The 15,783-nt window shown below is 37.1% G+C and overlaps 2 protein-coding genes across 2 annotated transcripts in view; one reads left to right on the top strand and one right to left on the bottom strand.

Annotated features, from left to right (window-relative positions):
- LOC129740062 (high affinity copper uptake protein 1) overlaps window positions 1-15,783 on the top strand; it is a 409,058-nt gene that overhangs the window by 252,882 nt on the left and 140,393 nt on the right. The gene's annotated exons all lie outside the window — the stretch shown is intronic.
- LOC129740059 (paired box protein Pax-1) overlaps window positions 157-15,783 on the bottom strand; it is a 107,882-nt gene continuing 92,255 nt past the window's right edge. Inside the window, exon 3 of the mRNA XM_055731651.1 lies at window positions 157-4,697. Within this exon, the coding sequence (XP_055587626.1) occupies window positions 3,739-4,697 (959 nt within the window). The 3' untranslated portion in view covers window positions 157-3,738. The remainder of the gene's footprint in view (window positions 4,698-15,783) is intronic.

Genomic DNA, 15,783 nt, shown 5'->3' with positions numbered 1-15,783 from the left:
GTTTTTCTTCGCCAGAAGAAGTGTGGCCAACTGTGATCGACCACTTCCGGTTTCGCTTTGTTTTGATTTCTCTCGCCGCTCGAGCAATGCCTTCTGAGGTTTTTGGTTCCATTCGAGTTAATGCAAAAAATAAACGAAAAAAAACTTGTTGCAATACAGCTTTCAAACGAAGTATCTTCCTTCCTAAAACGAGCGAATGAATTGTTGTTTACCGATTCATTCAAGGTTTTATGTACAAGTTAACAACTTTCTGCTGCACGCGGAAAACACCGATTTTCATTTAGTTAGTTGGGGAGCTCGAAGAGAGAGTTTTGTTTACGTTTTTTACTGTTTTTCCTCATTTCCTCTCAGCTAACTCTTAACCATGTTCCGAAAAATCGGTAATTCCGCGTAGTTTTTTTCTGAGTTTTGTTCTTCTTTTCTTTTCATTAGAAAAAGGCACACATCTGGGGATATTAATTACAGAATCTTTTTCCTCCTATCGAGTTCCATCTGTTGTTGTAATTTTGTTTTGTTTTTGTTGATGTTGTTGTTAGTATTCTTCAGTGTAAGTTTACCTCTTCGATTCTGTTTGTTTGCGTTTTGTTTTTTTTTGCACTTTTCCTTCCATGAAATTGTGTTAATCGGTTAATCCACACTACCACCCACAAATGGTTTGTGTTCGGTTGTAACTTTCTACTACTTACATGTTTTTGTTACAATTTTTGTTTGTTTTTGTTTTGGTTTTTTTTCGTTATGTTAAAAATATTGCTTTTTCTGCTAACACTTCTTTCCATGTTTCTACAAGTTTTCTACATTTACAAAATGAGCTAGCATTGTTGTTTTTTCTTCATTTTTGTAATCAGTTTTTTCTTCTTCCTTTGTTTTCTATCAAAAAGTGCTAAAATATGATATAGTTTGTTGTACTTGCTTTCGGGTTCTTTTTAAAGTTTTGTTTTGTTCAGTTTTGAGTTTTTGTTGTTGTTATTTCTGTTGCAAATTTGTAAGTTTAATTCGATTCGTTACAACCTTTTGAGCTTTGTGAGACGTTGTTAGTTGACGACGATTGATTTTGGTTGTTTGTTATCTATCGCTGATGTTGATCAGTTTTGAATTTGTACTGTTTGTTTCGAGCTGGTTCGATTTTTTTTTCTTTTTATAAATGTTTTGAGACTATTTGAGTGTTCAAATTTACAATGATTTTCTACGGTTGATTGATAAAAAAAAGCCGACTCAAGTCGCAATTTCTATGATTTTTCCATGCCTTTTGTGAAGTAAAAAACAAATAAGAATAATTTTGTCGTTGGACAAGACTGCTCTAGCAGAAGAAAGAACAAAACCAAATTATAGACATTCTTTTTCACTAAGTTGAGTTTGAAATTTCAATCAAAAATCGTGGAATTCTGATTGACAATCCGATTCAATTGTTTTGAATTTAAATCCCAAGTTCACATTTTGAACTTTGGATAAAAATTCTAATTCTAAATTCTGATTCAGAATTTTGTTTGCGGAGTTTCGTTCTGAATTTAGAGGCTCAAGTCCGATTCTTCATTCTAATTCAGAGTCCTGATCCTTATCTGTTTAACAAAACTAAATCGAGAAAAGTTTCATTAAATTTGAGTCATATTTTTCCGACAACAGACCAGAAGATTGCAAGTTCGTGTCCTGTCACGGTTTTCAAAGGAAGTTCCAATCGAACGTTTGAGTTTTCCGATGAATCGTGTTGGGTGTTCCGATTGAGTTTTGATTACGATGGGGGTTCCGATCAAAGGCTCAAGTTTTTCGGTCGAAATGAGAGTTCCGATTGAAGTTTCTAATCGAGATGAGAATTCCGATTGAAGACTGATTGCGATGGAAACTCCTATCGAAGGTTTGAGTTTACCAGATGAGATGGGAGTTCCGACTGAAGTTTAATTGCGATGGGAGCTTCAATTCAACGCTCTTATATTCCAGTCGAGATCGGAGTTCCGTCTTAAGTTGGATTGTGAAGGAAGTTAAACTCGAAGGTTTGAGCTTTTCAGTCGAGATGGGAGTTCCGACTAAAGTTTGATTGCGATGGAAGTTCCAATCAATGGCTCAAGTTTTCCGGCCGAGATGGGTCTTCCGATTGAAGTTTGATTGCGATGGAAGTTTCAATCAAAGCTCGAGTTTTGCGATGGAAGTTCCAATCGATAGTTTTAGTTTTCTAGTCGAGATGGGAAGACATTTGCTTGCGATAGAAGTTCCAATCAATAGCTAAAGTTTTCCAGCCGAGATGGGTCTTCCGACTGAAGTTTGATTGCGATGGAAGTTCCAATCAAAGCTCGAGTTTTCTATTCGAGATGGGAGTTCTAACTGAAGTTTTAATGCGATGGAAGTTCCAATCGAAGGTTTGATTCTATGGAAGTTCCAACCTAATGCTCCAGTTTTCCAATCAAAATGGGAAACCTGACTAAAGTTTGATTGCGATGGGAGTTCTGTTCAAAAGCTTGAGTATTCCAGTCGAGATAGGAGTTCCGACTTAATGTTGGTTACGTAAGGAGTTCCAATCAAAGGATCGAGTTTTCCAGTCGAGATAGCAGCTTCGACTAAAGTTTGAATGCGAAAGAAGTTCCAATGGAAGTTTTGAGTTTTCCAGTCGAGGTGGGAGTTCCGACGATGGGAGTTCCAATCGAACATTTGATTTTTCCCGTCTAGATGGGAGTTTCGATTAAAATTTGAGTTCTAATTGAGGGTTAAATTTTCTAGTTGAGATATCCGGAAATCTGATTGCGATGGGAGTTCCAATCAAAGGTTCAATTTTCAGTCTAAACAGGAGTTCTCTTCATTCGGAAAAAAGTTTCAATCCGGAGCTTGAGTTTTCCAGTTGTGATGAGAATTTGCACCATTCAAAGCTGTCAATTCACTTACCATCGTGGAGAAATTGTTTTGATCAGAGTCCTCAAAAAGCTTGACGTTTTACACATCCAGTTTTCACATCTGTTTTACCTGAAGTATGTACCACATTTTTACGGATTCTGGACCGATTTTTCGACTTTTAACAGTCTGGATCAGAAAAATATTGTGCATTTAAACAATTTTTGTTTAGAAACGTCGCTGGTGAACTGACAGCTGAACACAGACTTTCGATAATCTAGTACTTCATTTTCCTTTGTCGGAAGTCAGGACTTCCAAAGTAAAATTTAGTGCTGGCGCGATAATAACCAACTCTTCAAGCTGTTTATCTGGGTAATTTAGTATCTATTTCCTGCAGAGATAAAATGCTAACATTTTCCGTTTATGAAAAAGCAGTTATTCACATTTTGATTTTTTAAGTTAAGATTTCAATTGCCTTTTTCGAATCGGATTCAAAGTTCGTATTTTGAGTTAAAATTTTCAAACCACAACTTAAAAGATGAAAATTTCCTTAAATCAATATGTCAAAAAAAGAGACTTTAAATTATTTTTACTCCCCGGAAGCTGCTCCGTTCTTCCTGATTGCCGTTATAAGTTTCATTTTTCCTCGGTGACTTTTAAATATGAAAAAAATCCCTACTTTATATGCCTTTCCAACGTTATTGCACTAATTGGTTTCAACGTTTTCGATCATTTGACTGTGTAGTTATCGTTCTATGCGCTACTTAAAATTATACACTCATCCTTCATCTTCATATCACGTTCACATCGTTCAAATGGTACTTAAAATCTAATAAATAAAAAACGCTTATCTACAGGTTAAAATAGCACACTCTGGGCGGCGTGATTGTGCAACCATCCGGTGGTGGTGGCTGCAACGTCTTCCTATAATCCGGAGGCACTGGCCAGCCCGCCGTGATGATGGTGGTGCATCCCGCCGCTTTGCAGATACATGTAGTAGTTGTAGGAGCTGTTGGTGCCGGCCGCCGTCTGGTGATGATGATGGCCACCGCCTCCGCCCCCGCCGGAACTTCCGTTGTCGCCGCCCCCCTGCATCGTCTGGTGGCTGACGGCAGCGGCCGCGTTGACCATATTGCTTGCTGCGACTGCGGCGGCCATGTTCGGAACTACGGAGCCGAGGGCCGGAGGGGGAGGTGTCGTGTGGCACTGGGACGAAGGGAGGTTACCGTTTCGGAGGGCTGCCACAGCTGCCTGATGGTGGACGTTGGCCAGGATGTCCGTCACCGAGTGGGACGATGGCCAACAGTGATGATGGTGGGGAGAACGCATCGGAGTAACGCCCGTTGGAGGCGAGGGACTTCCGCCGGAAGACATTTCCGATTTCAGGGAGTTGGTGGTGTACGGATAAGACGGATAGATGGAGTTGTACAGGTGCGGGGTGTGAGGCGTGTGGCTGCCGGTGTGCGGGTGATGCGAAATATTTCCGAGCTTGTTGCGCAGAATGCGGGAAATCGAACTCACACTAGGGACGTTGTTCTTATCACAAACTCCGTCGGACAGTAACCGATCCCGTATTTCCCAGGCGAAGATGCCGGGGTCCTTCTGCTTCAACTCCCGGATGTAGGTCACAACCTTGGGGGTGGTGACCCGAGGTTTGGAACCGCCGATGGCTCCGGGTAGTATCGAACCGGTTTCGTGGTAGCGTGCTAGTATTTTGGATACGCAACCGTGGCTAACCCGGAGCTGCCGGCTGATGTCGCAGGGTCGGATACCTAGTCGAGCTAGCTCAACGATCCGCATCCGGGTGCTGTTCGGAAGAGGTCGTCCATTCACGAAGACACCGCCCAGCTGGTTCACTTCGCCGTACTGTTGAGCTTGATTTTCTGCAAAATACAAGAAAGAGAAATAGTTGAGGTTAATTTTGAAGTTAACCATTTTCCTTGAAATTCGTTTGTTGTTTTCCTACTAGGATAACACGTGTTTTCCCAGTTCAAAAGTTCAGAAAAATAGTTTTACTTCAGTTTCAACAGCAATCGAAGCACACTCTGATATCGACAACTTGAAAGTTTTCATGACAATCGGAATCGAATCGAGTGTTGTGTCAGTAAATCAATGCATACTTTTTCAAGCAAAATGCAAGCATATTTTTGTTTACAAGTTCAATTTCCCAAAATGCGAAAACTTGATGAGTTGCAAAAACCACAATCCAACAGCCCACAGGCCCACAGTTCGAGATCGCATCGTTGCCGGTACAACCTGCCATTTGTAGAACAATTTACAATCATTGATTGCCTCATTAAAGCCGCAATTCACACAATCGAATCGATGGATGCATCGTTGATTGCGGTTTGGCTCCTGTTCTCGATTTATTAATCGGAAAGGATTTCCCATTCACACGCGAGCAAGGAAACACAATACACAGTCGTTAGCCGGATGGGTGTAGCTTTGAGGTTAGCTTTCATCAGCCAGCAGCCGCAGAAGTGACAAACGACGACGCGCCTACACACACCCGGCCGGATTGTGGAACACACAATGGGAATTTGAATCGAGAACGATTTGATTAAAAAGTACCTTCCCTTTTTGGTGTTTTATTTTTTTCAAATCCAACCCACCCTACGGGTGGGCATTGTTCATTTCTTTCTATTTTAAATTTAACCACCCAATTAACTGGTTCCTCTTTCAATAGAAAAATTAGAAAAAATAGGCACACGCCACGTCGCCGCACAATGCCATACATAATTATGGGGAATTTGAATTCCAAACCATCAATTTCCGCCCGAGTCCGACTTTTGCCGTCCAATTCTCTAAAAGAGCACAGATTCCAACAATGCCAAACTTCTATTGTTTTTCACTCCCTCGTACCTGAATCAAAACACCTAGAAGGGCAGAGAACTAGGGGTTTAGGGGGTGTGTTAAGATAAGTCGGGGGAAACAATCTTAAAATATTTCCCCCGCAAAAAGGGAGCATTTCCTCCGGTGAGTTGAGTTCCGAAATTGGAAATTGTCCTCGCTCTGGCATCGCACGCAATTGTAGCCTTCTCGAGTTGGGGTGCCGAGGTTTTTTCTTCCTAGCTTCTTTCTTTCTGGGGTTCGAATCACCCCTTTTTCAGAATTTTATTTCCCTGCTACGGAAAACACTTCAAAGCGAAACCTTTCGAACCGCAAATTATTTAATAAATTGCACGCATGGCCGGGCCCGAGTGATGAATCCGAATTCCTGCGCGCCGGTTTCCGGTGGTGGATGTTGCGGCAAGGCAAAAAGAATGGGATGGGAGTTTTTCCCTTTACTTTCAGCTGTTGCGACAGACAGCCCCGGACTGGAATTGGATTGAGAGAAAGGAGCTCTGGTGGTTCGGTTCTGATGTGGTTAATCTCGTTGAGGTTGTCGGAGCCCGAGTTTTTTTGGGATGAGAAAAAATATCGTTAATGAACATTTTCCGAAGGTTCAGAATTCAAATTGATAGGTAAGTATTAATACCAACCCAATTTTGAATTCCGAACAATTAACGTGGAAACTTATTTTTTACCCAATAGTAGGCATTGAACACGTTTTTCCCGCAACACTCACGTGTTCAATATTTTGGCACATTGCCAAAAAGGATTGTATCCCATTTACACGAAAACCATTGCCCAGAATGAATTTTTCCCAGAATGACAAATACCCGAAATCAAACACCAGAACGGACCATTTCCCAGAAAAAAATTCCCCAGAATGCACCATTTACCAGAATTTGTTTTCCCAGAATGGACCATTTCCCAGAATTTTTTTCCCCAGAATGGAACATTTCCCAGAATGGCACAAATCCCAGATTTTTTCCTCTAGTATTTTTCTTTGTTTTTTTTTCTCTAATGAATTCTTGTAAATTTCATATGATTCGAAATTCATTTTTTCAAAATTATTTTTTAAATGAAACTAAAACTTTAAAATTTTCCAACTAAATTTATTTTATAATCAATATTGTGCTGCTTTGTTTATGGTTTGGGTACTTTAATTGATTCAATGCTTACCATGGTCCTTTATAAAAACCGATTTGGTATCCGACTCCTCACGCTGCGCGTTCGAACTTGAAAGACGTTTAGTCCTTCACGCTGTCGCGTGGCGGACGGGACTAAGGGATCACCCTTAGCTTTCACGCAGACCTAGAAAGCCCCGGCAGACCTAGACCAATGTCCTAGGGCCGCCGCTTCCGACGGCGGGTCGGCGGCCACCTCGGATTTGGGAGTTTCGGCGGCTTTGTGCCGCCTCGGCCCCTTCATCCTCGTTGGTTGCGGCTCTGCCGCAAAAGAATAAAGTTATGAAACCCCATTTTTTTTTGTAACAATTCCTTTTTTTAATAATTTCTAGTAAGGATAAATGATTTCAACTTTCTGGGAAATGGCGAAAAAATTTCTGGTAAATGGTTCATACTGGTGAAAAAATGTCTGGAGAATGGTACATTCTGGCGAAAATTTTTCTGGGGAATGGTTCGTCTGGGGAAAAAAATTCTGGGGAATGGCTCTTTCTGGCGATTGGAATTCTGGGGATTTTTCATTCTGGGCAATGGTTTTCGGGTAAATGGAGTACAACCGCCAAAAAGTGTTTATCAGATCGAACTTTACTGTTGAACTCCGAAAGCAGATCTTTCCCAATTTGATGTGCCTTTGCCAGGTATTTTTCGACTGAGTATTTAAATTTTCTTATTTTTTTAACAAATAAAGGCAATATCGGGTAGCTTCAAAACTGTTTGTTCAAGTCTTTTTAAGTTATTATAGATGTTCAACGTGATATTAAAGTCATTAAGTTCCGATTCAAGCTATTTGAAGCAACAACTAAAGGTTATGTTTCTTACTAATTGATAAAAACTGAATCGGAGTCTGTTTCGCAAGGCTTTACCTTAGTCTAAGCAGTGACCGAATTCTAAATGAATATCGAGCCTTTTTATCTCTATTTTGTAAATTGGAAGTTTATTAGGTTTCACTCCAGCTGTTTATTTAGTTATATTTTTGTCAAGCATCGCACCGCCAATGTAGTTACGTCACTAGAACCGGTATGAAATTTTTTATCTTTTGCATATAAATTTTTTGCCTAAACCTTACGATAACATTTTTTGAAATTTTTCTACTGTAACAGAAACAGCTTTGGCGGTTGATTGATTGAAAAGTACGGGTTTTACACAACTTTTTTACATTTTTTGTGGCCATGATCTTAAAAAAAAAATGGATAAAAATTTCCGTATGTGCAACATATAGCTTCTAACTTCAGCTTTCTCATGCACTAAGTGAAATTTTTTTCGAGCACTGATGAACAGATTTATAGCAATTTTCCTGAAGCATGTTTTTTCATAAAAAATTTCTTGGACTTAACGTAACTTCAAAATAATTGATTGTAGCTAAAAATTGTCTGAGAAACATATTTGAGTCACATTATAGGCTTTTCAAAACTATAAATTTTAAAGAAATCGGTTGAGAAACAAGAAAGTTTCAGCGAAAACAGTGAAAACCGTCATTTGACCGCTCGCGGTATGAATAGGTACACCACATGCGTTATTCGAAAATCACAACACTTAGAAAATTTTTAAAAACGCAAAAATACTTGCATTTTGAAAATAAAAATAGTCCTGTCGTTAAATTTGCGAAAAAAAAATTATATAAGGTGTAATCATCATTCAAAGTTCAAAAACCGTCATTTGACCGCCTCCGGTACGTTTAGTGTTAAAGGTGTCGGCTATTGAAAAGTCCCTAGTTCTTTTCAACATAATTAAGATGTTCGAAATTGTAAACAATGTTTCAAGCTATTAGTTTTTTTTTATAATTATCTGGCAATTTGCGCCGGGGGTTTCTAGGTTTTTTACAAAATCGATATTTGTTTCGTAGAAAAATGAGTCGAAGTTCTGAGTTCTTCTGGTACATCTTCGTACCTGAAAATTATCAAATTTTCAAAGATGATGGAAAGTTTTAAAGAAACATGAGCTATCAAAAAGAACATAGGTCTTAAAGTTAATGATTTTTTTTAAAAAGATACAACGCTTCACCGACGGGATTTGAACCCGCAATTTCCGCTTCAGTACAACGCACAATGGTCCAAAATGCGAAAAACGTGATCGTTGCTTATAACTTTTTTAGGTCACATTTAAGCATATTGGTGTCTTCGGAGAAGTTTGTCAGTAAAATCAGTTCTATAATAAAAAAACTATTATTTTTCTGATTAATCCCCCTACAAGTGAGATAAAATTTCTAACTTCTCTGTTATAGGTTTTAGCTCTTTGATGTCTTCAACAAACTTGTTTAAAATAATATTTTCTACAACTTTGTCTCAGATGCCAAGTTTCTAAAATAATTATTATCCGAGATATCGGCCAAATAAGAAACTTAACCTCTAAAAATCAGTTTTTTAATAATAACTTTTTTCAGTAAATTTTAAGTTTAATAAAATGTTCCACAAAGTTGTTTGTCTTACTAAAATACACCACTTTGTTGAACATTTTAAGTTTGTAAAATATGATACTGCAGAGCTATGTTAAAAAGATTACCGAAAATAGGGGTTTTTCACGCCTTATTTTACAAACACCGGGCAACATCGGGCAGATGCAAAATAAAGTCGAAGATTTCGTCTACAAGATGCAGGTACAATCGTCAGTATTCACTTGTATCCAAGCGAGATATATCAATTTTACTTTTCCATGTTTGCATTAAAAACAACGATTTCTATGAAAGCACATACAGCGCATTCTCCTGGGTACGTGTGTTTTCTTTTCTTCTAGCTTTTCCTTGCGCGATGTCAGAAGCAAAGGTTTGGAAGCGCATTTGTATTATTAGTACAGGTTATTGTGTGTTCAATTGAAATAGATATCTTCTACAAGCTGGAGATGCTAATAATACAAATGCGCTATGATATGTGCGATTGAATCCAATATTTATGCAATGCCCTGAAGTTACCAGCGTTTTTTTGTTTACTTTGCATGAAATGTGTTTGCCGCATGCTTGCTTTTTGGTTGCCAACGGAGGCTTAAGGCATGCTATGATTTTTTCGGTGGTCATTTTCTAATGGCAAATCATCGTCTGCTGAACAAATTTTTTTGTAGAAGGTGAAAAGAATGCTCCACCTTTTCATTGTGTTTAAAGTTTTAAGTAAATTCTATAAATTATGTGTTCTAAATATATTAAATTTACTTAAAATTTTGCTAAATTTACTAAAAATACAATAAATTTAATACGTTTCTATCTAGCTAGAATCCTAAAACAAACCTTTCGAGCTCTCAAAGACCTCGTTTCACGTCCTGTGTTAAAATAATGTTTTTTGTTTTGTTCTTATTTACTTTCAAGAGCGAGTAAATGTGCTTTATCCTTGTTCGATGACCAGAAATTATGGCACAGATAACAGACGTACAAGCTCGAAAAAAATCTTCAAAAAGTGTGTAAATATAAAAAATACGTTGGAAATTGAATTAAAACAGTGCCATCTATTGCGCCGTTCCAAAGTTACAAATCAAATATTCAAGTGCCCAGTTTTCGAAAAGGCATAATCGTATATGAACTCATCAATAATTAAACTAATGCCGCTCTAAAATAGACGGATTCAATTTATTGCTAGATACCTAAACGCAATGAGAGTTACATTTGGTTGGACAGAATTTCACTTCCTTTATTTTTGCACCACTCATGCAGTCAAAATAACTAACAGTTTTTGCACTGCTTGGACGTATATCAGAGGACGAATCGTCTAAATCCGGTCAATTAGGAACATTCTTGACGACCAGTCATACCCATCAAAACTGATCCTAAACATCTCGAAGCGGGTTACTTTCGAGTATCGCTGTGGCATCTCATTGTCAAAACTTAGTACTTCTAGCTTAAAGGAAATAGCGATTAACTTTTAATTATTATTTAATTAGCGATTAAATTTTAATTATTATTTAATTAACATTATGCAACCGGATGAAAATGTCTCGAAATTTTAACAGCGATTTACCTGAAACACGCCAAACAATTCTTACGACCTGCTCAAAACTGACCAAATTTTGTTTTTTTTCTCAGTTCGGTTTTGACAGTTCTCTTTGGTGTGTTTGAAGACATCTGGTGGCCCAGCCAAAGAACAAAAATTGGTTCAAAACAATCGTTGGAAATTTTACACAAGTTATGTAGGCTAGCTTGTACGTCTGTTCTCTGTGATTATAATACACAAGTATGCTCGAAATGGATAAAGTTGGGGCTGTTTTCAGATGATTGGGGCTATGTTTCAATTTCAATGCCGATCGGAGCTAACTACGAGCGCTGAAATGTGTGTCGCTGGCGTGCACATTTTATGCCAATTACGTTGCAATATCAAGAACTCATGATTGGTTGCAATATCATGAAGGCTGAATTTTGAGTTAGAGTTTTAAGTGATTAAGTTTGTCAGGCTGTCTAGCTCATTATAACTAATTACTTAAGCTTCTTTCAATTGTGTTTCCGAACCTATTTTCAGTATTTTAGATAGCCTCAAGGAGTTTCAAATTGGGTCAAACAATTTCTCGGCATTTTCATCCTTCCACATAATTGGTTTCTACTACACTGCAAAAAAATTTGAATCCTTAGAAGCACGGAAACTGAAAACTTTTGATATTACATGACATTGAACGTGATTTCGTGATGTAAATTTACAAAATAAAAAAAAATTAAACGATTAGCAGCACCGAAATTGTAACACACTAATTTTACATGACACTGAACACGATTTTCTAATGTAAAATTCCATCATTTATGATGCTTCTTTTTATTTACATCATATGTGATGTAATTTTATAGATGTTTTTCGTACACACAAAAAATCTGAATCCTTGAAAGCACTGAAAAAGGAGCTGAATAATATTACACGACCTAGAAATCGTTTTTGTAATGAAAATTTACACATGCATTTAAATTTAATTTCCGTGAAAATATTTGAGATGTAAGAAAAAAATCACGCAGGTCTCGACAAAAAAAAATAGAAGTTAGAAATAGTAATTATTTAAATTTATAGTTTTTTAAAGTTAATTTCCAGTACTTATTTAATATGCGAAGAATATAATTACAGTTATTATTTACAACAAGTGAAATATTTAAGGTGAACAAAAAATGGATAGCGAAATATTTCAAGTTGTCATTCTCTTTTTCTTTTATTATTATTGTCGCTTTTTTCAGTTTTGTTTCAGACTTTGGTTTTGTTTACGTTTTGGAAATGGCAGAGTGGATTAAGAAGTTTTAAAAGGTAAGTAGAGCTGATTTTGACGGAGTCAAACTATCATTAAACAAATTTTAATTTTCTTCAAGGTTCGGAACGCAAAAGTAGAAAAAAAGGGCAAGCGATGTCCCGCAGATAGCGAATTAGAAGTGCTTCGATGTATTGTACGCGATTTCTTTTAGACCTGAGGTGTTTCTCAAAAAGTGAGAATTCCTCCTCACTTCCTTCAAAGATCTTACCACTTACATAAGAAAGAATCATGACATGCTGCAGAATTGTACCGGATTCAGGTGACTTGGAGCGTTCCCGAAAAGTCTGCGATAGAGAACTCCCGGCGGGGAGATGCTATTGGGAAACGTCACGCATTTATAAACAACAACATGTATAGGCGCTAGATGGAACAGCTTTTGGAACAGCTAAGATGTGAAATGGTAAGCAATCCAGTAGTTTTATTCGTCATTTTGTGAAAATTTTCCGAATTGGTTTTTGAATATCTTTTTTTCTTATTATCTTTCTCTACTAAAAAAAGAAAATATTTGAGAAAATTATCTTTTCTTATTTGTGTTAATGTGATTTTAACATCAGAAATTCATCTCTTTGCAGCATTCATCAAATCACTATCAAATTCAATAACTTGAGTATGCCGGGGAAATTAAAGATGGCCATCGTAAGAATCGGTTACTTCGGACTGCTACTGTGGAGGAAGGTGTTTACAGCTTGTGCTAGTATGTTTTTTTTCTATATTTTCGTTCGTTTTTACCTTAGACGGTGTATTTTCTATACATATGATTAGTTAATATTATTTTACTCAGATTGTAAAAACAATGATTAATTGATCGTTACCTGAAGTTCTAATTTTATTTGTTTATTCTAACTTTTTCAGACTCAAATAACGGCCGTTGCATCCGTTTGAAAAAATCCGAATCCAACAAGTGACCGGAGGGAGATATTCGCTTCAAAATCATCGTATTCCGGAAGAGGCTTACGTAAGTGCCATCGTAAAGATGAAGATGGACAAGGAAGGATCAGCGGCAATGAAAACCGGTATTGAAATTCCTCCTCGGGAGTATAGTTTAAAAAAATATCTGGATAGATATTGTGCAATTATCTTTTAGTTTTTAGTTCAATGTAAACAAAATCCAATAAAACTGCAAAGAATAGAATTCTTAATGGATTTATTTCTTATTGGAAACGAAAAAAGCCCTAGAAAAAAAAAAAATAAAATTACATCACATATGATGTAATCAAAAAGAATCGTCGCATTTGTCTGAATTTTCTATGCAAGTTTAATATTACACTTTTTTTGAATTTAAGCGACATGTAATTTTCAACTCGCACTGAATATTCCGTCATATATGATGCTTCTTTTTATTTACATCACATATGATGTAATTTCACAGATTTTTTTGGTAGTGTGTAGAGATGTACCGAATAGTGGTATTCGGCGAACGGCCGAATACCGAATATTGACCTTTTCAACTATTCGGCCAAATTCTATTGAGTAATTAATAAAAAAAAACTTTAGCGATTATTTCAATGCTTTCTATTTCTTCCATATTAATACCCCTCATGTTTTTAGTCGATAATTTTCAACCAGATGATATTATCGGATGATGCATTACAAGATATTTTTTAAGCAGGGGTCTTTCAGATTTTTAAAATGTCACCAATAACGACATCAGACTCGTCGCTTCTAGGGCGTTTATCACCAAAGAGATTGCGTTCCTGTGAAATCTGGGATAAAACGTGTCGAAACCGAAGCCAAGCTGCTTCTCTGATATTGAAGTAGATGAAGGTTGAATTTGAGCAAGATATCTTCAAAATAGTTGCTGAAAAAATAGATTATTTTTAACATACTTTCAACCACACGTATCCACACCGTCAGGCATTCAGAACGATTTAAAAAAAAAATTAAAAAGGGCAAAACTTATGTATATTTTGAAATTTTTGAAAAATCTTTATTGAACACAAAATTTAAAAATTTTTAAAGAGGAATTTGTGTTTTTTATTTGATTTAGCAAATAATCTGAAAAAACCCGAACAAAACTCGGAAAGTTTTAAACAATATCTGGACATCCCGGCCAGATTTGACTAATCTGGAATCTCTTTACTGAATTGAAGGCAAGCCGGGATATATCCAGAAAATCTGTAATTATTTATAATGAAAGTATAAAACGATACCGTTCAGCATTCTCCTGCACGGTCTTCAGTGAAAGATACGCGGACACACCTTAGATGTTTTACTCAAACCATATTTTTCCTTTTTTATAGGAATTCAACCCATTAAGGTCATTCTTCCTCGTAAATAACTGTTGAAACCATAAGTTTTCAATGATTGTGTGGCCTTTACAACATAACTTTTGGATATTTTATAAACTATCCAAAAAAATTTGAAAAATTTACAAGTCTGTAGTAGATATTCGGCCTATTCGGCCTATTCTCTAGTTTCTACGTATTTCAGGTTACAATTCTAGGACTTGGGCTTGCTAAGTTGGCAAGTCAGTTTCTGATGTCCGTTAAACATCGTACCGGATAAATGTATCAATAACTGTCCGCCAACTGTAAAATTGATGTAAAGTCGCGAATGTCATAAAGAAAGGGAGAAATCCATGTGGTCGAAATTTTATAAGATTTCCAAAATTGAGAATTTCTGAAGAATTGACGTTTTGAACACGTACCTTTAAACCTTTTTCAAGGACACGTTCTGAAATTCGGTTTGTACAGTTTGTAACTTCTGTTTTAAGAATTTTGTCACAAAACGGTACAAAATTTCTCACAAATTAAGGTTCCATTTTTTACATAATTTAATTTTATCCTGTCAAGATTCAAGCACAATCCACAATAGGTATCACTACTGTGATGAAGTCCTGAATCGTTCGAGAAGATGCGCCCTTTCCGTTGAATGCCATTTCTGATTTCTATTGGTCAAAAAACACAGTAAAAAAATAGGCAGACATTCAACATTTTCAATCGCACAAATCTACCGTACAAAATGGGTTGGATTGTACAACCAAAAACAGAAAGGCAACAGTTGAGTCTTTAACGCAAAAAAGCGGGAACATCATGGCGGCAAGTGTCACATTACTTTCGGTGGGATCCACAAAATGCGAGCAAGAAACTCCTCTCAGAAGGACACAAAAACGATTAAAATGAAAGCCATCACAAGAAAAATAAAACAATGGGAAAGCAACAAATGTGCTGATTTGTTGCCTTCATGTTTTGCTTTAGTTTTTTTTTTTTTTGGGTTTTCGTTTTCCTCCATTAGTGGAAAATGCATCACAAGAGAAGCGCAATGTTTTTGGGGGACAAAGTTCGCCTACTCGGATGGTGACGAACGACGACGATGACGAACGATGCAACTGTACCATTTTCGCGAATTTCGCTCCCGCATGTATGAGTTGAGTTAAAACATGCGTCGCACATTTAATTTCCATGCTGCCTGGCTTTCATTACCGAAATTGATTTATGGTGCTGCTGAGCCCGGCGGCGGAAAAGGAGTAATGGCGTTTTTTTTCGATTACTTCAGAAGAGGAAAATGGTGCAAAATTTGGGTAATCCGTTTTTGAAGATTGTGTGGAGCGAGCAACCTTTAAGGTGTTTTCGCGAGGGGCAAAAGGATGGTGGAAATTCATTTTACCATCATCGGAAAACGAGAAAAAAAAGAAACGAAACAGGAATGGGGGCGGCGTGTGGAAATTGGATTTTCGCTCTTCACGGAGGGCGGAAAAAATTATTAGATTGAATTGGATTTGATTCGTGGCCAGGCTGCCTAGACAGGCAGTAGGAAGGCT

The sequence above is a fragment of the Uranotaenia lowii genome, chromosome 1 (genome assembly GCF_029784155.1).
Source record: "Uranotaenia lowii strain MFRU-FL chromosome 1, ASM2978415v1, whole genome shotgun sequence".
NCBI lineage: Eukaryota > Metazoa > Arthropoda > Insecta > Diptera > Culicidae > Uranotaenia > Uranotaenia lowii.
This window is presented reverse-complemented; position numbering and strand designations above follow the sequence as displayed.